The following is a 25,780-nucleotide window of genomic DNA, read 5'->3' as shown; positions in this document are numbered from 1 at the left end:
TATGTAGTTATTAAATTTGCAACATTAACATCTTTGGTTCTTTCGGGCCATTAGCCAAAATGAAGGAGTAAAAAAATGCATCAAATGTGTACTGTAGATACAGTATGGCATTTTATTTTAAATATAATTGGAATGCATTTGGGGAGGAAGTGCATCCAATAACAGTTATTTTTTTTAAATTCTAAATAAAATAAGAGGACATTTACCCAAGTGAATTGTGCTTTGTAAATATAAAAATAATAATAATGAGGAAAGACTCGTTTTGTGCTTTTGTGCCCACTTTGTCATTCCTTTTTACTTATTTTTTTTCTTCAATAAATTAATAGAAAAGCTTATCAAAGAAAAAAAAGTAATTAACTTTTCTTAAATGATTAGTCTGGATCCAGGTAGACTCCGGTATGACACAAATATTTGTTGTAAGTGGGGACATCCAGAGTAGTACACAAACACACAGAAACATACATCCAAGCATGCATAAAATGGTGTTTTGGTGTGTACATTATAATTACTAAATATAATTTTTGGCCTCGACGTATGCCTGGAGCTCTTTCAAAAATGTCAAATTAAAAGAGAAAATGGGGGCAAATAGCTGTATGCCGTTTGATTAGCTTGTTTTCACACCAGCTCACGAAATACACACCACATGCATTTATACACACGCGCACACATTTATATAGCAACAGAATAGCGAATACGGTCTGGGCAGCAAAGATAATTATTGTAAAAGCTCCAGTATTGGGTACATTATTTTTTGGGAGTAAAATTGCCACTCCTGCAGGGAGCTAGCAGATTAAGTACCACAAAAAATGAGTACGTATAGGTAGTGGTCCAAGCTGTATAATAAAAAAATAAATGACATTTTTTGCCAAATATTTTCCATTACATGAGGCAGATGAGGTTGTGATGCCTGAAATAGTTTTCGGTAATTGAATGAATTGCGATGCAACACCGTGAAGAAATAGACTTAAGTCGTATTTTGAGATAAAATGAACATAGCTTACCAGATGTTGGAAATTTTTTCCAGTGACTGGCCAAATTCCTCAGTTTTGTAGAATGATTGAAAATGAGTAGAAACATGACACATGCCACATGAAACATGTTCAGTTATATTGATTTTCCTGATCTCAAAGTTCATTTGCAAAACACATTGTCCAACTTGACACCGAAAACATTTCAAAAATGAAGTTTGGGAATCCAACGGGAGCACTTAATTATAAAGAGGAACGAAAAGGTCAGGCAATTCATCAGCCCCGTACCTGGTCGTTACAGCAACACCGATGGAACGTGTGACAAATGAACCCTTCTCACTTTAATGGAGTTGGCCTTCTGCTATTCTGAGCACACCCTGCAGACTGACTCGGAGTCAACAAGCCCAATTCACGTGCTTGTAGAGATTGGGAAAACCTCTCGTAACCTCCTCGACCAAGACCGGCCACGACTTCACATCCCCACAGTGCCGTTTTCTTCCTTAGGCCTGGCCTTTACGACGCTAGAAATAATTTGAGCTAGATCGTGACAAGTTTAGGACTGGGGTGTTCTTTTTAATCTTTTATTTTTTTTGCAGTGACAGAAATTAGAGGCGATAGCGAGACAGCAAATTAGACTGTCGGCAATTCAGGTATAGAAGCCTGGTCATGTGCCCAACACTAATTACAATGATGAATGGCATTGGCTGTGTGCTTGTAGCAATTTATATGGCATCTGTGACCCAAGCACCACCACACATGAAGGACAAAGCATGGTGAGAATAAATGGGATGATATAAAACACAGTTTATCTCAGGAGCGGGGGAGAAAGCCTGATTTAATGTTTACAAGGCGAAACAACTTTTGAAACTGTGGTCACCATAGAAATTTAAATAACATCCACCTTGGAATATTGGTGGACTCAAGAGGACGTCGGGGCTTTGTTTTTTTGTGTGTTTTTGTCTTTCTTTTTGGTACGCTGGGTTTATCTCGCTTTCCAAAAACATGCTTGAACAAGATGGAGTTTTTTTTTGTCTACATTACATACTTTCAATTTATGCGAGGCCAGGACCATTGGATTTTTAGAGGTTTCTCTGTAACCTTTTTCTAAATGTTAAAATGGGGGATTTGTGCTGATGTGAATAAGTCAAGAAAATGATGAGAGCAGTTTTAGACTTTCACATATGGACAGTCCTCATATGCAACTTCAAAAGGCGACATATTCAGCCTGAGTAGAAGAAGTCTCGTCCTACACCGCTCTAATCAAAAAGGCCAGGGGGACGGGTTGAAATGAGGACTTCAAATTGCTGCATTAGCACTTTAAAGTATTACATTTCTGCTAGGGATGAGAATTTCTCCACTGTACAGGTAATCAAACTACAGCAATCTAAAAACTGTGATCTCCAATCAGGGTACTTTGGCACATGAACAACATAAGAAATCATCCATACATAGTGTCATTCTAAACCACATTCACTTTTCATGCCGGAATTATAAAAGAAACCGATAAAGTTTAGGACAAGGTTTCTAGAAAATAAGAGTATGTCATAAATTAAAATGTTGCATGAGGGAACATTCTAAAAGTTCTTGGCGCACATCAAGGTAAAAACAATGGGAGGATTTGGACATAAAATATTGCAAAACAAACTGATTTGCCAGGAGATGGTGTTCATTCGAGCAAAAGCAGATGATGTAGTGAGTAATTGATTTAAAAATTGAGATCTGGCAGCCTATTGGGAGGATCTTGGATTGAAAATCACCCACATGGTGGCTGACAGTCACATTAAATCAGTTTTCAATTTCAGCATCACACCAACAGATTTGGAAAGAAGCTGTGCCTCCACATGCAGGGGAGATATCAGCACATGGCGAGACACTACATTCACCGACCAAGCAAGAAATGAAGAAGCTGGCACAACAAAATCAAACAAATAGATGTTGCTGTTGTTTTCTTTTTCACTGAGTAGGGGGCGGACCATTTCCATACATCAAAGCTTTCACTTGTTCACCCAAAGGTGAAGTTCTTTTTCTTTTTGAAACAAAATTCGAATTTTTCTGGTCAATTTAGGAACTGAAAGAAGCACTTTGATGAGAGTTTCCTAAAGGTAACATATGTACATTATCCTTGCATGCAAAACCCGGGAAGCATCTTTTAATAGATGCTGCTTTTGTAGGATGGATATGGGACACTATTAAACGACTGCGTCTAAAATATTAACTTGGAAAATGAGCACAATCAGGATGCGCTTCATGGATTTAGATTAGATGATTATCATCTACTCATATTTGTCTTTTTGCTGCAGCTCGACAGGTTTGGCAAGGGGAGCCCTGTTGCTAGGCAACAAACCCAAACCATATGATTAAAATGTTGATTTCCAATCCATCACCTGAGATACTGATGCATCTTTCTTTCCTAGATGAGCTGTGGACCAACTTGGACTGACAATTATCTCACCACTAGCTTTTAAAAAAATAAATACAAATAAATAACGAGCACTCTAAGGTCAAGATTACTAGTGCAAGCTTTTATGTCAATACGGTTGGTCCAGTTCTCATGTATAATAAAACTTGTTCAAAAATATATTATCATTTAAGAATGGGCTACATGATAAAAAAAAAAAATCCATCCCTCAAAAAACTTTGCATTACTTACCGGATTACACAATCTAAAAAAATATGCATGAAATTGAACCTAAATATTTTTTGGGTCTGCTACATTTGGAATAAAGACACAGGCCCACTCCATTGTATCTGAGTGGGTGTGATGCTGTTGCTTCTATTAAATGCCTTACTAGGGTTCCCATTCACTGCTTGTTAGAGTGGGATTGAAGTGGAGTGACTGAATGTCCAAATACCCGCAGAGTTTGAAAAAAGTCGTCCAGTCGGGATTGATACTACTCGTATATTCCAACCAGGGCCACTTGTAGACTAAGAGTGTTTTCTTTTTTCCCCTTTTTTTCATTATAGTGAGTGCCGCTGATTGCATCTTCTACAGCACTCTCTTCAGTGTCCAATCAGAGTAAGAATGTAGTTCATATTCATTGCTTTGGAGCCGAGTAAGTGTGCTTTAGAGAAGCTTTTTATTTGACACCAGTCACATTGGCTTTTTGTACCTAATACGGAAACACGTGTAAACCATTTGTGTAGGCTGTACAATACATTTCTATAAGGTTTTGGCTGTAGTAAAATGGCAAATGCAATGTAGTACATTCCTGTCATAACAACGCCATAATGCATTATTCAAAACAAAATAACAAGAGGTTATCCAAAGGGTATTAGAACCCTAAAAAGAGCACTTTTTTGCCTTAAAATACAGACTAGTATCTTTACTTTCTTTTTAATCACCCCCTGCTGCCTTTGTTTTATAATAAAGTCTTTGCTTTAGGGATAATCTTCAGAAATATCCAGAATCAGCTAAATTTAATTAGGAATGTTTTAAATCTCCCTCTACATATACATAAATAGGGACATGTTTTATTAATGATTATACATAAATTTGCTTCTGAACAACTCCTAAATGAAAAAGTACTTCTTGGGAGGTAACAACTGTGATCATGTGATCAACATTATTGCTACACATGGTCAAATGACTAAAAGGGGATTAAAACTTTGTAGTTTTTTTCTACAAAACAATTATTCTACTTGTTTCTACCAGCCTCACTTTTTTAAAGGAAAAAATACTGCCTGCATGGTCGAACTAAAAACCACGTAAGACGAGAATTCCATGTACGAATCACGTTTCTTACTTATTTTTGATTGTGCACAAACTGGGGAGAAATCCCTTCTTCCTAAAATATGTCGACATTTCAATTATTACTATTACTATTATATCTGATAAAAAATGATAATCTCCATTTTAATTGGCTTCCGAGTGTGCATTTCACATTTCTTCATTAAGCTGTGACAATTTACACTTTAATTGGAAGGTTGGGAAAAATGTACTGGCCACTAAATTGGCAGCTTGTCTTTTAGCTCAGCAGTCAGCGGGTTCGACTACCAAGGTGGAGATGGTAGAGCTTTGGGATTTATAGCTGGGCAGATAGCCTAACAAAGCAAATCCAAATAACTCACTGTAGATTTAACTGTTGACTTTTTGTGACTGGATTTTTTTTTGCCAGTGAGTAATACACTAAGTCACTTACCATCACAGAAACATACGCGTGCACCCTTGGCATGGCATCACAAATGACCCACGCCTAGGCTAGCCCATTAGAAAGTGCATTTAGACAAAATCCGATTCTAATCTGATGGAGAGGCAATTATAGAGAGCATCCCTCGTGTTTCTGTGATAGCAGCGCGTGTTTAATTTATCTGCTTGGAAATGAAATCAATAACTTCTTTTTGTTCTGCATCATCAAGTTGGTAGAAAAAGTAGTGCAGCAGCCGCTCAATGAATCCACCCACGCCGTCAACAGTGGGAAGGGCAAACCTTCAAAATGTTTTCGGCAAAGCAATCTTTCACGGAGGTGGGAAGATAATATACCAGCTAGGCCCGGTGTAAAAATAACCACTTTAGGGTATTGAATCAATTAGTGAAATGAAATAAGTATTGTTGCTACTTTCAAGAGGCCCATTTGCATGATTTGTTCGTCATGGGTTTAACATTGGATCCAATTTGATTATTATTACATTGAGGATGGTACAGACCGTAGCTGGGTTAAAAACCGACTCGTATACCACAAGCAATTCGACTTTACGCATGTACAAATACATTTAATATAGTATGAAAATGGTGTACATTTGATTTCCCTTGCAGAGTTCATCTACCCACGTATTAAAGTGCCGGCCCGGGGGCCAAATCTGGCCCGCTACATCATTTTGTGCGGCCCGAGAAAGTAAATCATGAGTGTCGACTTTCTGTTTTAGGATCAAATTCAAATGATTATAGATGTACATTACATTTCCTGATTTTCCCCTTTTTAAAATCAATCATTGGAATTTTTTAATCCAATTTTTGTCTTTTGTGTTTTTAGTTCAAAAAGCATTTTGTAAAATCTAAAAATAAATACAAATAGTTTCCGTTTTCCACTTTAAAAAAATATTTTGTTTCCATTTGAAATAAAAAAAACATGATTGAAAGACATTTTTCAATACTAAGAAAAAAAAGCTCAAATAAACATAGCTTTAGATCTAAAAAACTGACTATTTAGGGCTTTTGATCCAGTTATTTTAATCAAATTTAAAAAATAGAAACAAATCTAGATATTAGATCTAAAATGGTCCGGCCCACATGAAATGGAGTTGACGTTAATGCGGCCCGCGAACCAACCCGAGTTTGATACCCTTGATCTATGCCATCTTTTTTTATTGGTCAGTGCAGGATGATGTCTCAATATAATTGACTTTTGGATGATTATGAAAGTTTTCTCGAGGGATTCCATAGTCGTGGGGCAATTAGGTGACAGGTTTTAAAGATTAGATGCTGTATTTAGTCTAATTGTATTTCCAACATAAGCACAAGCCAGTTATTTTAGTGTTCCAGGTGGAATAGCTAAAGGCCAAGTCCCAAGATAAAAGTTACATTAGCGAATAAATACATGCAGGAGGATTACACAGACTAATGGCAGATTCCAGTCGCACTGGGACAAGGCGGGACGGGACTACTTGAACTGGTCAAGTCACTGAGAGTGTACCGTTAGATTCGGCAGCACGGGATAAATTATGAGTCAGTGGCGGTGTAATGACTCAGATGCGAAAAAAATTCCAAGTGTTTTATTCCCAAAAACCTCAAAATAAGTTTCAAGTTCAATAAAGTAGAATAAGCTTGGACACAATGCAAAGCATCATATACAGACGGATAAAATACATTTTATATATTGCAGACAAGCCATGGTGGGTCTTCCATATTTACAATACGTATTTAAACTTTTATGTACACTCTTTTTACATATACAAAAAAGATGTTCTATTTTCTTTGATTATATTTATATATAGATATATTTATACAATTTCAATAAACTCTCCCCATTCGTATTTGTACTACAATCATGGGAAAATTGTCAATTTCATTTTTAATTTTATATTACAAATGTATTTTCACAAAAATATATCTCTGTACAAAAATGTTTTTTTGTATTGTTTATATTCTATCTTTTATTTTTTAGCGGCACCACAGAGTTTCTTTCTTTGCCGCCTGACTTCATCCATCTTTTACCGTTTACGTCACTTAGGTGCATTTGAGTTGCCATTTTATTTTTTTTAATCTCATCCTGGGGTCACCTCACATATTTTCCAAACTTTTGTGAAAAGGAGAAAGACATTTTCTGGGGTGCCAGTTGCAAGGGAGAATAACAGGAAAGTACTTTGTGCGAAAGAAGCATTTCTTTTGACGACACTGGCAAACGGCGGATTTCTGAACTCCTAATATCAACAAATTCAGACACGGTAAATTAAAGTATAGTCAAACAAATTCTCAGTCCTTCAATATCTCAATAGGTGCGTCACTGTACAAACTGGATTGAATGAACGTCAGGTTTTTGCAGAATAAAAGAGCTGAATCTCATGAGCAGAACTGATGAAAAGCAGTGAGAGTGGCTTTGGTTCAGTTGCCCACCAAATAATGAAAGGAATGCCTAGTTGACCCCCAAAATGTTACATTGCCTGACTTTTGTATTGTGTTACACACAAACTGTTGCGTCAGAAGAATAAAAAGTGTGAGCTCTTAATCACATCTCCGACTGACTGGAAATTTAGTGAACTCTGGCAGGAAGTAGAGCAGAGGTTCTGTTTCATTATAGACGAGATGGCGAGCAAAAGAGAGAGCTGTGCCTCGCTGATAACCAAATTTGTGTCGAGGATGGACAGAGTATGTGTCTTTAAATATGCAAAGAGAACCAGGGCAGGGCCAGATTAAAGCACAACTCCAACTACCTCATTTAACTTCAGTGCACTTTCTTTGAGAAAACTTTTTGAGATATTTTTCTCTGAAAATATTCTTGCAACTCTCCAAAGATATACTCCAACATAAAAATGCATTTGTCCTAATAAAGCCACTTTTGCAAGCAATCAGTAGAAGCAAGTAATGCAAAACGTAATGCGATAGTTCTTTGGTTGCAAATATATAATTTCCACAAAACATGCTACAACCATTTGAGGAAACAAACCAAAAAATTTAAGCAAGAAAACATATCAACGTACTGATTCAGACCCTACTGAGGACAAAAAATAAAACTGAAAAGTCACATATCTAAACAAACAAAAAAGACTCAGTTTGGAACTTTCAGTTCTTACAGCCGGCATGTAATTGTTAGCAAGAAAATAGAGAGCCATGATCTATGCAATGTAGAATTTAGCCAACTGAAGCCATCATCACAAGGTTGTGGCAAGGCACTATGAAGAACATAAAGTGCTTACTGGCAAGTGGAAATAGTGGAACACTGGAAGGAGAAACGTTCTTGAGTCTGTCTTGAGTCTACACGCAAGCAATCATCCAAACAGGCTCCTTCTGGAACCGTTGATTTAACTAGCCATGAGAAATAGTTCAATCCAGAGTAGAGCTGTATCCTGTTGGCTATTCACTCCAGCTTGATTATAAACTCAATTAAACTTTTTAAAGGGCATATTCATCTGTTAAATGTTTCAAGGAAGAAATGTAGGTGGAAACTCAATTAGAGGGGACAAAGACTCATTGAATGGATAAAAATAGTCGCGCTGGAAGAAATATTTGGAACGATATGAGAAGGGGAAAAAAAGCCAATGGACCTCCATACAACTTTGAGCAATGCTAGATAACGTGTGTTCTCTACTTCCTGTGAAATCTCCAAGGTAATTCAATTGTTTCCTTTTCCATCAGTTCTTGAGGAGACCCAGTAAGGGGCAAAATTATATCTGGGCTATTGCGATAAGTGAGGACTCTGAAAGTAATAACCTAGTAAAAGCAATTACCAGAGCAGAGCCAGTCTGACTTATGACGACGGTTTGTTTCAAAAGTCCTACATTTTTTTTAGGGGAAATATGGATGTAGGTGCCTACAAACATTAAAACAGGATTATCCAAACTATGCCTTCCATCTAATCCAGCAAGGACAGTTTAACCAATGAGGTTTCTTCTGAAACAAGCTCCTAACTGCAAAGGACTGATGACACTTTTGGTAAAAAATGTAATGAAAATCTGCACCTGTTTTGGACAACCGCACATTAAAATTATGTTTGCATGGGTGCTGATTTCTCGGGTCAAAGCCACTCTTCTGCATATGTATAGACCTTCACAGACAAAAAAATATTACATTATAGTTTGATTATTGTACAAAAAAAGAGACCCATACAGTTTGTATGTCAGCAAGTCTCCCGCCATTCCAACTTTGAAGAACCCTTTTATAACAAGTCAAGATGAACCAAAGAAATGCTAGTTTTTTTTTTTTAAGGAAACTGAGCTGCCAGTTGGCTTAACTGTGTTAAATGTCCTCGTGCTCAATTAGGGAACTGTAGTCAAATGCCGAGCCCATATTTTTTTTTAGAACGAAAAGCAAATCATCTTGATTAACGGTGCAATATTTGTGTGCAGCTTCAGATCTTCGGAAATGGATGGAAAAAAATGATATGATTTCAAGATAATTCTACATTTACTCTGATAGAAGCTTCTCTGAATTCCAGGGTAGAGCAAGTTGAAGCTGTCGATGCAATTAAGAACAAACAAACTTGTCAGAGTTATGTTGGAATGATACTCCTTATTAAAAAAATAAAATGGAGGGGTTCGGTTGCAGATAAACAAAAAAATACACGCACTGTCGTGGAACACCAAGTGCTTTTTCTCCAGCCCTTTGCAACCTGAAAAGCCCTCGACTGGACAGCACTGCCCAGCAAGATGGATTCAACACAAATTTATCAAGAAGCTAAAAAAACAGTAGGGGCTGACTGGTTGGCCTTCACTGCATTTGAAATCTATCCTAAACCTTTCAAGTGCCTCAGGAGCAGATGGTTGGGGATCTAGTGTCCCCTTGCACAGAAAACAAGCCGCGTAAAGGGTGAATGCAAATATAAACAGACAAACGGAAACCCTAGCAAATAATGAAGAAGGTCTTCCTCCCGTTTAGGTGACTGTCTGTTGATCTCCGGTAGCAACCGGTTAAAGTCTTTCCCTTTGGGTTTAGACGGGAAGAAATTTCCCGTCTGGCTTCCCGTTGAAATTCTGATTCCAGTGCAAACATTTCCTCAAGATGTGGTAAGAAGCTATCCAGTCACCAAAAGCATGTTGATGTCAAAGGTTGCTGCATTATCTTTTATCCGAGCATACGGGTATTTGTTTCCACTAGGGTGGGTTTCTGTCCGTTGGTCAGTGAACAAAGTAACTGGTGTGCCTTCGTGCTCAAGGAACAACGGAGGGATGTCCGCAAAGATTTGATGCACCTCTCCTTCCTTGATTGGATGATTGAGGCCAAAATGGAGGGATGCGAGCAACGAATGTGACAAATGGTAAGGTAACGGGCAAGTGAAAAAAAGAGTTGGGAAAGTGAGCATGGTGGAGTGAAAATAATGAAGTGGACAATGTTAAAAAAAACAAAAAAATGAGGAGAAGAAAAGAGAGGAAAGGTTAGAAAATATATCTTTTTAATTGGGCTATCCCAACTGTTGCTGATTTGAAAATCTGTCTGTACGGGATATTGATAGATGTGTGCTCAAGTAAATCCAGTTTCTTACCTTGGGAGCCGTTATACAGCGGTGCACACTGTGCTGACTGTGAACTCTGTCTCATTGGCTAGGATGTCGGTGGGCTGAATGTTGCGATCATACATGGGGTTCTCAAATGTAGCCCGTCCGTTAGTGTTCTCATGGCCGACATAGCCATTGAAAGGTACGTTGGGTCTTCTTCTGGAATGAGATCACGCCATGTAAATTGGGGCAATCCAAAATAATATCATCATCAAAATCCAATCATAGCCTATTACAGAAATAGTCATAGTTTTTTGCCAGTCACTATTATTGTAAAAGTTGGAATGCCATTATTGTAAGGCACACAAAGTGAAATTCTAAACTGATATATTTGGACTTCTGATGAAATGATCAATTGTGTTAAAGAAGGAGGAGACTCTTACTGTGGACATAGACGCACAAATCTTACCTATGTTTGTAGAGGTACAGGGCAAAGCCTGCGATGATCATAGCTATAAAAGGCACTAAGATGGCTGCTGCCACTGAACTGCTATTGGAGGCAAAGTTGTAGCCTGTGTTTTCTCCGCTCGGATCTAAACTTTCTGCAAAGAATCCATAACATTTCATCATTAATTCCACTTCAATGTACTGTGAATCTGACGGAACCTAAACCAACACTGGAATTATCCACCCAAACATCATATAAAACTACAACCCCCAAAAAATCCAAGGTTAAAAAAAAAAGAAAAGTCAGATGGTCTTCATTATGGTTGTAGGGGTGCTGTCAAGGATATTTAATTTACATAATAGGCAGAACAGACAAGTGACCTTTCAAAGTTTATCTTGGTGCTTTACTTTAATTTCTCCCCCTTTGGGAATGTCAAAAGCCATTGTTGTAAAAATCATTCTTAGTTACAGCCGCGCGCTCCTTGTAAGGCATTTTCCAATTTACAAGCGTGTGTTGGTATGTGTGTGTGTGTGTGTATGTTTGTGCCCGCAGAATGACAACCCACCTGTTTGCTATTCAGCCCCCTTACAAAAATAAAGCTCCAATGAGAACCAATGACAGACGAGAAGGAATTCAATTAATAGCTTACGCTGTTCTTGCCAATCATCCCTTGGCCACGCCAGCACGTACACACGCGGTAAAGTGTGTATTTCTCCACTGCTGATTTCCGCGAAATTATCGGAACCAAGATGGGGATTAGAAGCCTTTTTTTAATGTTAAGTTCAATAACAGATGCCCATTTCTAGTAGCCTTGATAAAGGTGAATGGACAGTCCCACAAATGGAACTCTTCCAAAAGACAATGTATGTTTGTATGTTTTTTGTGTGTTTTTTTTGTACCTAACTTACCTAGTCTCTGCAGACCAAACTGCCCAAAGCCTTTACCACGGACAAATCCTTGGTACACAAAGGAGTTGGATGAAGAGATGTAGGACACCTACCGAGGGAGAATAAGAGGAAGACAGAAAAGCCCAATCACATCCAAGTTCCGCAAAAAAAAAAAAAGAGTACATCATCAAAGTGCTGGCTGAGGAGCTGAAACAAGTCGAAAAAGGAGCGTGATATGTAATATGAAATGTATAATAACACACGCCTAGCTTTGTGAATGATAAAACACAGTTGCATATATATTCATACACGGATGACAATATCTTCATCTCGGGAACAGTCATAATTTTCCGCGATCCAACGTATAGGTAGTTTTTTATTTTATTTTTTGTGTTCATGAAACGTACGTGTCCATCTAGAGCCCAGTTGTCGATTTTGAACTTGTTGACAAATATCTCCACTGGGCCTCGGATTTGATGAACCTGTAGCAGTAGCTGGGCTTCTTCTCTTTTGTATTTACCTTGAAGGATATTAGAAAGGAAACGGGATTACAAAATAATAAATAAAGCGCTAATCCTCAAGGACTTTTACCGAAGGGAATTTCACATTTCACAGTAGTCGGTTCTAGTCTAACATGAGGAAGGAAAAAGAAAATTACAAAAGTGATAATAATAATAATTAATGGGATCAGAGCAGTATTACTTGCTTGATAAATCATGAAAAATCATTCAAGGAAATTCTAGTCAATAATTTTTGGGGAAAACATTGCGCAATTAACATTCAATGTACCGTGCCGATATTTCATAAAAACACTGATTACTTTCAATAGCAGCATCATTCTGAAGAGCATCATTTTGTTTACTGTGAGTGTCAAAATTATGTTAAGAGAAGTGATGACACCTTTCTTTTTGATGAAAGTAAATTTACATTTTAATGATCACAGCTGCACAGCAAGTACGCCACGGGGAACATATGAAATGTTTTCAGTTCCATAACTGCAGCAATAATCTAAATCAAAGAAGGGAGACTATACAATGATTTTTCACAGCTTGTTCTCACATGAGATGATCTGATCCATCTGTTAAGACATATTTCGGCTGAGTTGTGATACGATGTGAAACATGAGCATAAATATCCGCTTTGTGAAGTACCAACCAGCAAGTTTGAGTTCCACGCCGCTCTGGTCAAGTAGCGTTCCGTTCACCCGATTGCTAAACGACTCAAAGGCAGTGATGCTGAGCATAGCTGGCTGCTTCTTCCCTAAATACTCATATGATCCCCTCCACAGAGAGTTCTTTGCAAATACCCCACCGGGTACTGAGAAGGAAAAGGAATAACAAGAATTAGTCAGTAGAAAAGTTAGTAACAAAGTTATGATCAGAAAATACATTTTTTTTAATTTGGTCTATAAGACTTTACACACAGGTTATGAAGGGAATAAAAAAAGGAAGAACCGTTATTACCTGGTAATTTGGAAGGAGGTTCCTGCACTGTTCCTACAGGGCTTTTACCACTCGGCCGGTTATCAGCTAGGGAGCATAAAAAACATAATATCAAGTGAAGAAGTCATTGGTGTAAATAGGGCAGAGAAAGTATGTGTGTGTGTGTGTGCCTTGGATAAGCTTGACTTTGAACACAAAGGCTCCAAAAAGAAACCATTAATGTATCCCGGCCGGCGGTGCATTCCGTGGGCGCCTAGAACTCACGACTGGACTGACTAAAGCGTCAAAGTCCAGTCCCAGATGAACTACGGATCAGTTAAACACACAGTTTTGCCGCTCCGGGAGACACTTCAATAAGGTCTCGCCGCTCTCAAAGGGCCAAAGAAGTAAACATGCGCCTCCAGATTGTCAAACAGAGAAGGTCTACACGTGCAAAGACAGGTAGTCAAGGGTAGTTAATAAAAAAATAATAATAAGACCTCAGAGAAAAAAGTGCAAAGTCTTTTATCCATTTTTGTATTTGTCAGTTACTGTTATTTGAACTGCCAATCCATCGTTCTGCCCAAAGGTTGTGTTAAAAAGAAATTGCTCTCCCACATTCACGTTTTATGCCAGAATTATTGCATTTTCTTAGGCTTATACATGCTTTGTTGTGCTGTTATCTTTCTCTTGCGAATGTATTCAACAACAACACAAGCTTTTGTATGAATTTTAGGGAATACAGTGATTATGCAGTTTCTGGGTATAATGATTGAAAAATGAGGGGGACCATTTTACCCACATCCAAAGAATCCGGCAAAGTGAAACAAAAATCAACGATTTAGTACAAGACAGAATTCAGTCTTGGAATGTTTTCAAATGTATTCAAACTAATGTACTTAGAAAACAAAACAAAATAGATGATAGACTTAGTTTTCTGACTGCCACACGGAATATAAAAGCTACTGTATACCTGCTAAGCAGATCAATGGCAAGTATTGTGCTCATCAAGTGAGATCGTCTTGTTACTAGTGTTGCAAATCCTGCTTTCTATGTGTGTGGAGTGTGTGTGAGGGTAATCATGTGATAGATGGAACTTCCTACCCTGGCATGTGTCTGACTCTAAGCAGCTGCAAACAGAGCGATTTATAATCATTTAGAGAATCTGCTGTTTCACCCTTGAATCTGCCCTACATCGAGATTCGCTACAAAGTATGTATTAGAAATATTACATGGTGTCTGCACAGAATCCCGTGGTGCGTTTTGGTTCCAAGCAAAGTTAATGTCAAAGCGGTGATGAAACCTGTGCGTTTTTAAGTAGAAATGAGAAGTCTTCCTGATGAAAAAAAACATGAGAAATGTTCCACCTGCACAGAGAGGAGGTTTCCCAGTCCAGCTCCCGTCAGACTTGCAGGTCCTGTGCTCTGATCCTGCAGCCAAGTAAAATCCAGCCTGGCATGTATAGATCAGGGTGTAGCCAAGGGATGGCAGCTCAATGGCTCGCACGTCTGATTGGGCTGGCAGCTCCGGCTGGCTGCAGTGGTGAGCTGTAAACATAAAATGAGGATGGAGGAACGATAGCGATAAGGCGGTTAGGGTGGCAATGAATAAGAAAGTGGGATTCTATAGGAACATGTGAAAAGAATAAGAGGAATTGCAGAGCTGATAGAAAATGGACAGGGTAAAATGTTATGGTTAACTGTCCTCAAAAATGAATTCTTACTCCTATTAACTGGATATTTTATTGTATTTATTTTTTTGAGATGAGCCTACCTATGCACTCTGGCTGAAAACCACTCCAGGTCAGGTTGGGCAGACAAGTACGAGAAATTGACCCTAGCAGGAGATAGCCTTTTCTGCAGCTGAAGAAGACGGCGCCGCTGATCTGGATATAGAGACGCAAGCCGGTGTGAAAATATTGTACATACTCGGAAGATCGATGTTGTATAAAGTACATTTTTGTTTCCTTTTTTTAAAGCTTACCACAAATGCTATTATTGTGTCACAGCAGGCTATAAAGCAACAGTCAATTTCACCCTCTTCTGGAGTTCAGATAAAGTGAGTATTTTTAAAATTCAAATCAGGTCTGTAGTACTACGATGGAGCTTTTAAATAGGAATGAAATAAACACTGTTTCGGACCAGTGTCATCACAAATGTTAGTGATTATTTTTTAAATGACAATATAATAATCAGTGCTGCCTTGGAGAAAGCTTGATTTGAAATGAATGTCATTTGCAATGGATAAAACATGTCATTTATTTTATTTTTTATGGAGACTAGTTTTTCTGTGATTTAAATGTAACTGATACCTGGTAGCCTTGACTGTTGTTCTGATTCCCAAAAAGAGGAATTCCTGGATCAGTGCAAGTGGTGTGAGTGGGATCTGATGTAAACACAAGGACGGGCTGCATTAAACCAGTAGTCACGCACATCAATCAAAGCTTTCCTCATCATAAATAAATATATACAATTGTATAAAATCATGTCTTCTGTGTGATATTGTTCACACGATTACACTGGTGACTGTCCATTTTGCTACACGGTTACTGTAACCAATAACACTTGACATTTTAACATTGATTTAGAGACCATATCTGCTCTTTAGAGGTAGAAATAACCACATCAACCAAAAATGTTACACACCTATGCAAGAGGGCTGGGTTCCACTCCAAGTTCCATCATATTGGCAATACCTCCTGGTGGAGCCCACCAAGATTAGAGGGGGGTAGCAGGAAAATGACACCGAGGAAAGGTAAGTAAAGCCTCGATCTTCTCTCCTCCCTTGAGCTGGCAAGCCGGGATCCCCGCAGAATACAGCTACAAAAATAAAAGCAGCATAACATTCATTTTTTTAATGAATGCATTTCCCCTAAGTCATATAAGACACTTTAAGCATACAGTTTTTTTTTAGTTCAAATAAATGCATGCAATGCTTCTGAAGCATTGCGCAACGTACGGAAGCACTGAGGTTTTTCTCCGCTCCAGTTGCCATTGCCCTGGCACGTCAACACGGTGGGCAATGACAGTTGGTAACCTTGGTTACAGGCGTAGCTGATGCTGGAGCCCCAGTTAAAATCTGTACCGACAACCTGTCCGTTAGGAATAGTTGGTGGGGAACCGCATACGATTGCTGCAGTTGGGAGAAACGTTGGAGAGAATCGTGAGTAGAAGTAATATGCTTTCTTGATCATTCATTTCCATATGGTTCATACTTTTAGAACCAATACCTTTGCAATGAGGCTTGGTGCCATTCCAGGTGCGAGCCTTGGTGCAGAGGAGGGTGGATGCGCGATCAGCATCCATGCTGAAACCAGGAGAACACTGGAAACTAACGGTACGGTTGTAGACAAAATCATTCCCCAACCGCACGCCGTTGGCTGGCATGCCGGGGTCGCCGCAGTTGATTACTGCAAAAGGAGGAGAGTGGAATTTCAAAATAAATAATTAAAGCTGATTTGTTGCCTGCTTTAGATTCTTCAGATAACTGTCAATGGAAAAAGATCCATGGATTTCAACATTAAAAAAAAAAAAGTTATTTCTGGAAAAGGTTCACTTGTCAGCGCTGAAATGAGATTAGCAAAGCAAAGCAGATAAAGGCTGAAAGCGTCACAATAGTTAAAGTGTTTGGTGCAATTTGCTCACACCATTGTCATCTAATCAATCTTATTAAACACACCAAAAACAAACTAAACCATCAGCCTTTAGAATGATAGCTTTGACTAACACTGTCGGATAATTATCAATTGACTGATAGTTAGTTTTGCTTTTGTAAAAAGTGACTTTATCTATCCACCTCTCATCATTCATATGGTCAGCTACTTCCATTACTTTGTATTAGCTGATGTCATGGTAATTCATCATTACTACATACCAATTTACCCTTCCATTTAGAAAAGGAGACATCATACCCAAATTCTAAAAATCACATTTATTTAGTCATATTCAATCAACCCGAGCTGTAATAAGTCATGTATTTGTCCAGCTAGTCAATCAACTAATGTATTGCCTGTATGAAAAATAAAAAAAATATTTAAATAGAATTACCAGAGCACTCGGGCATGTTGCCAGTCCAGGTACCGTTTATCGTACAGTGTCTTGTGAGCAAGCCAGTAGAATAGTAGCCATCCCTGCAAGCGTAGGTTATGGACCTGGAAAATGTTAGGCCGTCGTGGATCAGGATTTGGGCGTTTAAAGGGGTTCCCGGGTTGCCACAGGATATGACTAAGATGAGGGAACAAAAAGAAAGAAAATATGTCAGTTGAAATAAAACATGACAAAACAATTTCACTATTACTCAGTCTCCAAATTTCTCCACTAGCTATTAAGTAAAATTCTCTCCCATTGTGTTATCAGCCAATGGCATGAGCGTTTTGAACTTTGACTATCGCAAAAGAGAAAAGCTTCTTTGCATTACAGTCACCAGCTTGCCTGACTTGTTCCCTGCCCTGAGGGTATGCGAGGTCCTCCATAATGACCAGATGGGGTCCGGCCTTTGAAGCTTATGCCAGATAAGAGCAGGTGGGTGACGGGGCCTCATATATGCACAGCGAGGAGCCAAAGGGGGGGCAAAGCGAAGATGTGGTGGGTATAAGGAGAGATGTGTTTGTTGTTTAAAGGCGCCAGGGAGTGAGTTGAAGCCGGGAAAAGTAAAAGAAGTTATAAAAAATAAAAAAAATAGACTAGTCAAGTAGAGTATAATGTGAAGGAAATTTGAAGTTTAGGCAGACATTCAGTCTGGCAAAATCTAAAAGAGTAATTAATAAATGATCGCCACATTCTCCCTCGTTTAATTTTAAAATGTTATGATGAGTGCACACCAAATAAGTATCTTTGATTTAGCTGAGAAATGATTGAATTGCTTTAATATCCTAACAGGCAAACCCAGTTTTCTTCTTTTCAAACTCCGGTTCAACGTTTTTTTTTAAAATAATGACATATGTGTGATGTTATTCGTTGCCAAGAGGAAATATTACTTTTAATTTGCATATTTATGTTGCATACGGCTATCAGCGAATATAATTTTCAACTTCAATAACCTCACATCAACTCCCAAGCGTCTCTGTCAGATATTGTGCTCATTAATGTCTACTTCACCTGACACATGCCTTTAATTTTACGCCACTTGTCAATATCTGCAATTCCAGCAGCCACATTTTATTTTTTTACTCTTCTTCCTCGTCCGTGTCCTTAAGCTATGCTTTTCAAATCTCGAGGCATTTCTAGGCCAGTTGAGCGGTGTAATCCCTCTGTCGCCTTTTTGGGTTTAGCCCTGGGTCTCAGTTCAGATGTGTCTAGAATATATTTGCAGTACATGCAGAAATTCATCCTGGTTATCGATCTCCACCTGGCAGCCATTTTTTTTCTTCTAAATTCTAATTTACAGTTTAGGTTAAGCGTTAGGTTGACCTAGACATTTCAGGCACCTTGACTTCCGATTCTAAAATGTACTTTTTGCTAGACCTGCTCGATGAAATCAATCTAATCGCTGATTTTTTTTTTGTCTAAATCCAACTGAAAATGTGTTAATCTTCAGTACTTGAGAACAACATGCTTTTAATTGAAGGTCGTCCATACCATGGCACTCAGGTTGGGTTCCCAGCCAAGTCCCATTAGACAGACATGTTCGATCTGAAGAACCTTTCAGCGTGTAACCCGGCTCACAGCTGAAGCGTACCGCAGTGCCAACTGTGAATCCATCCCCAAATCGAATTCCATGCACGGGAACACCTGGATCCCCGCACAGACCCGCAGATTCGCCTGGGAAGCAAAAAAAGGAGATAATAAAAACATCTCAAAACGCAAAGAAAAAGCTTTCAGCTTTGACCTCGTGATCCTTGGCAGAATTTTTACTATGATGAATATTTTCCTATTAGAGAGTAACATTAATGTAGAAGCTGGATCCGAGCCACCAGCCTTCCTTTGAAATGATCCATCCGACCAAAGGTGTATTTCTTTTCTCCCATTAGCCATGCCTCCAAAATTAATTATATTTCATTACAGTTATTTGTCCAACATGCAGGAAACGACCTCGTGTCCCGCTGATATATTCTACCTATAAAACGTCTATCGATTTAGTAACAGCTCTTATTGCTGCCACGTCCTCCATTCACAACGCTCGGGTTTATGTTAGTGGAATTGTGCTGCAAACATTTTACAAATCTTTAATATTACTCTTCCATTCATTGGCTGCTTACGCAAGACGAACAACCGAGGGTCTTTTTAGGATTATTGTCAATTTGTGACATAAAAACAACGGGAAGCAAAATCTTGCAAGCTACACCACTCCGAGTGGTGGTTAGCGTATTGTAGTTGAATTCCACTTTACTTTGTCCGTGCACTTTTTGACGACATATTTGTTGACGTGTAGAACACCCACATTCTCCCAAGCACGAGCGTAAACGACATAAAGGGAAGTAGGTTTCCATCGTTATTGAGCTTCATAAACAAGCCCGGATCTAAACATCCTTGCTCCTCTGTCTAATATAAGTGGAATAAAGCCTCTTTATGGCTGAGACTATTTTTACCCTTGGGGCCAATGAAGCAGAAAGAGAGCTGCTTCTTCGGTCCACCTACTTTACAAATAACTCGGTAGCATCTGTTCCACCCACATTCCTTATGTATAGGCCTACCATTGAAATGAATTCTCTTTTTTTTAATCAATTTCCAATTTTAGGTTTAGACACTTATGGGTCCAAAGATGGCCATACGGGGAGAAGTTGTTACCAGAGCAGTGTGGCGGTGAGCTGCTCCACTGCGCGTCCAGCTGGCACATTCGCGTCGTATTGCCAATGATGGTGCGCTGGCCGATGCAGCTGTAGCGGATGACCGAGCCCACGGTTCGACGGTCGCCGGAGATCTGGGCGTAAGGTGGTATGCTGGGGCGATCGCACAACACCACTGTCCGAATAGAGAAAGGACCACATCATGTGGAAAAGTGGAATGGTTTGAATGATGTAATTTTTTGAAAATTCGACAGGTTGAGTCACATGAATCCCTGAGGGTACTCACAAAGGCACTTGGGAAGGGAGCGCTCCCAGGTGCCGTCCCCTTGACAACCAATTGAGCTTGTTCCTAGTAGGTAGTAGCCCGGGTTGCATCGGTACGACACGGTGGTCTGGAAGCTGTAGCGATGTGGTCCGCTGGGTAAGATTTGCCGAATACTGTTCTCTACATGACCTGGATCTGTGCAGTTCACAGCTAGTGAGAGAAGAACCCCATGAGGGGAAATGGTTGGTTGTGATGGTATAGCTTGAACTCTTGCTCCTTCTTGACAAAGTATGACGTTACCCTTACTATCGCTAGTTTCATTTTCTGCTTTCACTATTGCAGCATCAATTCAATCAAACCCATCAAAGTACACTTATTTGGGGTATGGGCATTTGCTCAATTAGGGTCAGAAGTCCCTGCAGTGCAAGATGTTGGTGGATGGAAAACATCTCGTTAGTAAAGGTAACTATGATACTTTATTCTAGATGGGGCCTAGATGATCTTGTTGAATATATTGCAAAATTAAGACCTGTGCAGATTAAATGAATCTTGAGAATCTCATAGAAACATGATTTTGTTTTTTTTGTTTCAACAGTATCAGTGACTACAATTGGCCGTTTAGTTTAAAATGCAAATCAAATTAAACACATAACGATGCCAGACATCTAAATGGCTTTCTAAATACTGTCCTACAACCTCCAGAGGGGCCATTACGCCCCACAACGACCTATTTATTTGCCAAATTCTGAATTGAATCCATTGAATGCTAATATGCTTCCTTATTTCCATGCAGCGCAATAACCCTTGCCCGCCCTGCCCCTCATAGACAACTGACCTGATGTGCATTATTTAAAATACCAACAAATAACCATACATATCAACAACTAATGTTGAAACTATTACAAAAACAAAACCAACGTGCCTCAAATAAACGTTTTAAATAACTAAACTTTCTACCATTATCTTGGCTTAGACACATGCCAACATTTATTTTATTTTTGCTTTCTTTTTAAATTCCTTCTTTAAATTCTTGGTTGCCTGCTGTGTGTGGATCTTGCAGAGTCTAATTGTGTTTTTAAAAATTAATTAATTTATTTTATCTTCCTCTCCGCGTGATTTAAACCGTTTAAAAAAGAAGAAGAACCTTTTCACCACACAATTAAGAAGCAATCCAAACACATTGAACCTATTCTAAATGTCGAAAATAAAATAAAAACACCTTTGTTATGCAGGAAAAATAAATGTCTTTCACAAAAGTTTGTCCTTCATTTATACTGACATATTTTGGGCTTTGGAATTTAAAAAGGGCCTTTCAGTTAGTGGTTAGATAAAGTCAAGTTTTCAAAATGAAACTGCCCTTGATACAAGCACACCTATTGTGGGATGACAGTGTTCTCTCAGGTGAGCCTTTTAGTTGTATTGAGTCGAATCATTTTGTGAATTATGCATGCAAACATTTGCCCATGTCTATTTTTCATATTGTCTTTGCTCTCTTAATTCATTTTTTTTTTTGTGATATTGTCACTTCATATGCTTTTTTTCACTACTCATCTCAATGCATTCCAGCTTTGCCTCAACTGCTGCTTATCAGTATTACTTAATATTATTCTTGAAATGCGCTAGGTGCAGTCATGCGCACACATTTTTTGTACTAATGTTTTAGACCCATTACTCACTTTTACAGCGAGGGAGAGGATTACTCCACTGCCCATTGGCCTGGCAGGTTGCCTTAACGGCTCCCTGAAGAACATATCCAGTATTGCAGACAAAACGGACACCATCATTTAAATTAAACTGCGTTCCCTGTGTCGTTCCAAAGATGGGGTTGCCCGGATGGCCGCATGTGATAGCTGAGAAAAAAAAAAAGAGATGTTAGCTATATCATTCAATGTGTATTTCATGTGTCCGACGTCATTACTTTTAGTATATTACGACCAGTTAAATAATTTTCCCTATGAACCAGATCAATTGTAATACTTACGGACACAGACTGGCGTTTGTCCTGACCAGCGATGATCTTGTTCACAGATCCGCACAGAAACCCCGATGAGTCGAAATCCTGGATTACACTGGTACACGACACTACCTCTATAATTGTAGTTCTCCCCATTAATTTGTCCATTCACAATAAGATCAGGGCTTCCACAGTGGCCAGCTATGGGAAAATTAATTGGCACAGCATGAAGACAAACAGTTCTCCAAGAAGTTTCGGGGGAACCTTAGACTCACCCAAACACTGGACTTGAGTTCCACTCCAAAGTCCGTTCGACATGCACTCTCGAACGCGGGAACCCACTAAAGTGTAGCCTGTATTGCAGGAGAAAATGGCGGTAGCTCCGTACACCATCAGGGTTCCGATCTTGTTCCCATTTGGGGGAGTTCCAAGGTCCCCGCAAGAGATAACTGGAAGAAAATGGTTTGTTTATTCCGCTTCCCAAACGAAATAGAAATATGGACTAGACCAATGGCAGTCGTTTGACACTTACTGTCACAAACGGGCCGCGGATCCGGGTAGTTCCAAGTGCTATTGGCTTGACACTGAATGACCCTTTGGCCTCTGTAGTGATAACCCGGGTCACATATCAAGATCATGATCGCATCGTATTGGTTCTGCGTTCCGTAGATTAATCTCCATCGTCCATGCACAACGGCAGAGTGGCCGATATCCGGGCAGGTAACCGCTAGATGATTAGGAAAAATAGGAAATCAATAAAAAAAGTGAAAATGTATTACTCCGGGAATCAGTTGATGGTACTTACGGACACATCTGGGTGGGGTATCCAGTGGACTCCACCTTCCAGATTCCTGACAGACCATTGACGTAGTGACGGGCCCTGGAAGGCGGAATCCCGAGTTGCACTGATATGTAGCTTTGGCTCCAAGAGAGAAATCCTGGCCCACAAAGCTACCGTTAACTGGGAGTACTGGCATTCCACAGGATGTCACTGGCAAGAAAAGAAAGTTAGTGAAAGGGGGGAGAGTTAAATAACACTCTGATGCTACTTTTGTAGTAAAAATTGAATTTTTCTGGACTAGATATGAAAATAAATCATTTTCACTTTGGGAAGTAAAAGTGATATGAGCATTTGGCGATGGTTTGAAAGATGCATCGCTCTTGCATGATTTTTAATAAGGAAAAAAAATATTTTTCAAAAAATGCTGAAAAGGTGGCCTTCAGGTGATCATACATTTTTCATCTTTGCGTGTCATTTCTAAATCTCCTTTATCAGCTAGTTGGTTTCTACCTTGGCAGAGTGGCACTGGAGCATTCCACTGAAAGATGCCCTGGGCAGTGCGGGTGCACGTGGCGCTGCTTTGGCCAATAAGACGGAAGCCTTGGTGGCAGCTGAACCGTAGACTGCTTCCCAACTTGGTGCCGGTCAAACTGTGTATTGTGCCGTTTACTGGGTTGTTGGGTGGGCTGCAGTAGGCCGCTAAAAAGGATTTAAAGAGATTTTAACAATGCAAGTGAGAACAATATGCAGTGGGTTTGTATGCGGATAAGCAAACGGTATAATGGCAAAAACGATGTAAAACAATGGTTGCTGTGGGTGTCAAGGTTTATAATGTGTACATTATTACAGAGAGACCTTTGCATTGTAGATAAAGAGGATACATGCGGGAGGCTGATATGAAATTGGGGAAGATGTACAGCTAGGAAGGAGAGAATCAATTCGGAGTTTATCAATACTTGCGGGAGAGGATCATAAAAATGATGGATACACAATATTTCAAGTACACTATCTGCTTTTCTTTGGCTTTATTGTGGGCTGTAATAGAAACATATTATTCTAAATGATTTTAACAACTGGTCTGAAAGAATGAGAGTCGGGAAATAGCTCATTTGAGAAAAGCTTTTTCCATTGGGGGTTATCACTGGCTACCTTATTTTTTCAGACTTTAAGTACACAATGAAGAGGAGAAAAATATAGCTATAGGTCGCAGTATTGGGAGGGCTTTTTTTGATATCAGAAACCAAGAACGAACATACGTTTGAGTAACACAGGCTAAATAGGCATATGTTAATGAGTAACATAGGCTAAAAAGGCATATGTTAACATAACAATTTTTCAGGAAAATATACACTTAAAAAAAACAGGCTGTCAGCGGTCAGATAAATTAAACAAAACAAAAAAAGTCGACTTTAGTAGTAGTCACAGGCCCAACATGTGACTTTTAATCGGGAAAATACGGTACTATAGGCCCACAAATCAGACAAATGCCATGGTTACCGGGACTGATATTAAAGACACAGACAGCCTAACTGCGTGTTACATTGGACAGCCCCGTCCTGTCAGTCAACCTGAGTGATGTCTCGGGAGCTTATTTAAATTCTTCCCTTCAATCAGTGTCAATCTCATTTGCCTGCCTTTCTGTTATCCTTCCTTCTCCTCTGCCGCGTTTTGCCTCTGAGAACGTGTCTTGTCTCATTGCAATCAGCCCGGCAGCTCAAAGGATTCCGATTGACACGGACAGGTGAGAAGATACGAATAGGTAATAGGGAGACGGGTGGCGCGCAGGGAGAAATATGAAGCGCCGAGGAGATAAGAGGGGAGGCAGTCGGGGGTGCAATATCGGCGAGGAAAGGTGGCGTGTGGAGAACGGAGGCCGGGGCGCTAGTAAAGTGCTGGAGGAGATTTTTTTTTGCCTGTTGCAAATGCAATAATTGATGCATTGCTAAAGAACACACGGCGTGAATGCCAAATCTGCTTATGCCAGCTGTTCCTCCCTCCCTACCGCAGGACTATCGTGTTGACCATTGCAAATTGCAGGTTCTTGGCAATCAAGCGCTCCATCTGTCATGGAACCGGCGGTGGCAAACACAATCACGGTTGAGAACAAAAAGAAAGAAGCAATGGGTAAAAAAAAATATGAGAGAACTGGCCCAGCACTGGGACAAATGATGAGTAGATCTGGCACCATATCATCTCCATTATGAACTGGGAGAGTGGATCATTATAATTCAATTGCATTTAGAGCATTGTATGCTAAAGCAAACATCTATTAGAGGAAGTGAAAAACAATTGGAAGCAGTAATTTATCAGATTTAACTGACTCTTTGGGATACGCTGATGAGGATGATGATGTTCACGTGCGTTACGTTGTCAATGAGATATTTCATATTTTTAGCTGCAGAGATGCCGTTGGGATTGTTATGATCAATTCTAAATTGGAGTAAGAAACTAAAATAACACTTTTCTGCAATGCACTACAGCGTTTGCTTTATTAAAAATGATTCACCGTCACTTCAAGCGATTTCTTACCTGAGTATCGTATGCGGAAACCTTTGTGGCTGGTGGTGTGGTCAAAGGACCAATGAAGGTAGACTTTGTTGCTGGAGCTGGTGATGCTAAGCGGGCTGGAATAGTTACCACTAAGAGTGACAAGAAGAGGACTCTGTCTTGATTGACCTGAAACAAGAGGCACGTTTAGAAGATAAACGGGTACAAAATTGTAAGGAAAGATCCATTTTTTTTATTCAT

General features: G+C 39.4%; 1 protein-coding gene across 1 annotated transcript in view; it reads right to left on the bottom strand.

Annotated features, from left to right (window-relative positions):
- Positions 1-6,661: 6,661 nt before the first annotated feature.
- The window catches only part of csmd2 (CUB and Sushi multiple domains 2), a 108,568-nt gene continuing 89,449 nt past the window's right edge, over positions 6,662-25,780 (bottom strand). The window contains exons 50-73 of the mRNA XM_077589836.1: positions 25,562-25,708; positions 23,543-23,731; positions 23,057-23,242; positions 22,784-22,978; positions 22,527-22,700; positions 22,279-22,452; positions 21,974-22,147; positions 20,319-20,507; positions 20,034-20,207; positions 18,885-19,067; positions 17,355-17,531; positions 16,538-16,717; positions 16,267-16,440; positions 15,954-16,127; positions 15,620-15,693; positions 15,082-15,193; positions 14,676-14,855; positions 13,351-13,416; positions 13,043-13,204; positions 12,295-12,407; positions 11,909-11,996; positions 11,022-11,154; positions 10,601-10,771; positions 6,662-10,318 (exon numbers count right to left, since the gene is read on the bottom strand). Coding sequence (XP_077445962.1) covers positions 10,612-10,771; positions 11,022-11,154; positions 11,909-11,996; positions 12,295-12,407; positions 13,043-13,204; positions 13,351-13,416; positions 14,676-14,855; positions 15,082-15,193; positions 15,620-15,693; positions 15,954-16,127; positions 16,267-16,440; positions 16,538-16,717; positions 17,355-17,531; positions 18,885-19,067; positions 20,034-20,207; positions 20,319-20,507; positions 21,974-22,147; positions 22,279-22,452; positions 22,527-22,700; positions 22,784-22,978; positions 23,057-23,242; positions 23,543-23,731; positions 25,562-25,708 — 3,578 coding nt within the window. The 3' untranslated portion in view covers positions 6,662-10,318; positions 10,601-10,611. The remainder of the gene's footprint in view (positions 10,319-10,600; positions 10,772-11,021; positions 11,155-11,908; positions 11,997-12,294; positions 12,408-13,042; positions 13,205-13,350; positions 13,417-14,675; positions 14,856-15,081; positions 15,194-15,619; positions 15,694-15,953; positions 16,128-16,266; positions 16,441-16,537; positions 16,718-17,354; positions 17,532-18,884; positions 19,068-20,033; positions 20,208-20,318; positions 20,508-21,973; positions 22,148-22,278; positions 22,453-22,526; positions 22,701-22,783; positions 22,979-23,056; positions 23,243-23,542; positions 23,732-25,561; positions 25,709-25,780) is intronic.

This window comes from Stigmatopora argus, chromosome 21 (assembly GCF_051989625.1).
Source record: "Stigmatopora argus isolate UIUO_Sarg chromosome 21, RoL_Sarg_1.0, whole genome shotgun sequence".
Classification (NCBI taxonomy): domain Eukaryota; kingdom Metazoa; phylum Chordata; class Actinopteri; order Syngnathiformes; family Syngnathidae; genus Stigmatopora; species Stigmatopora argus.
Note: the sequence above shows the minus strand (reverse complement) of the source record. Positions and strands in the feature narration are given on the sequence as shown.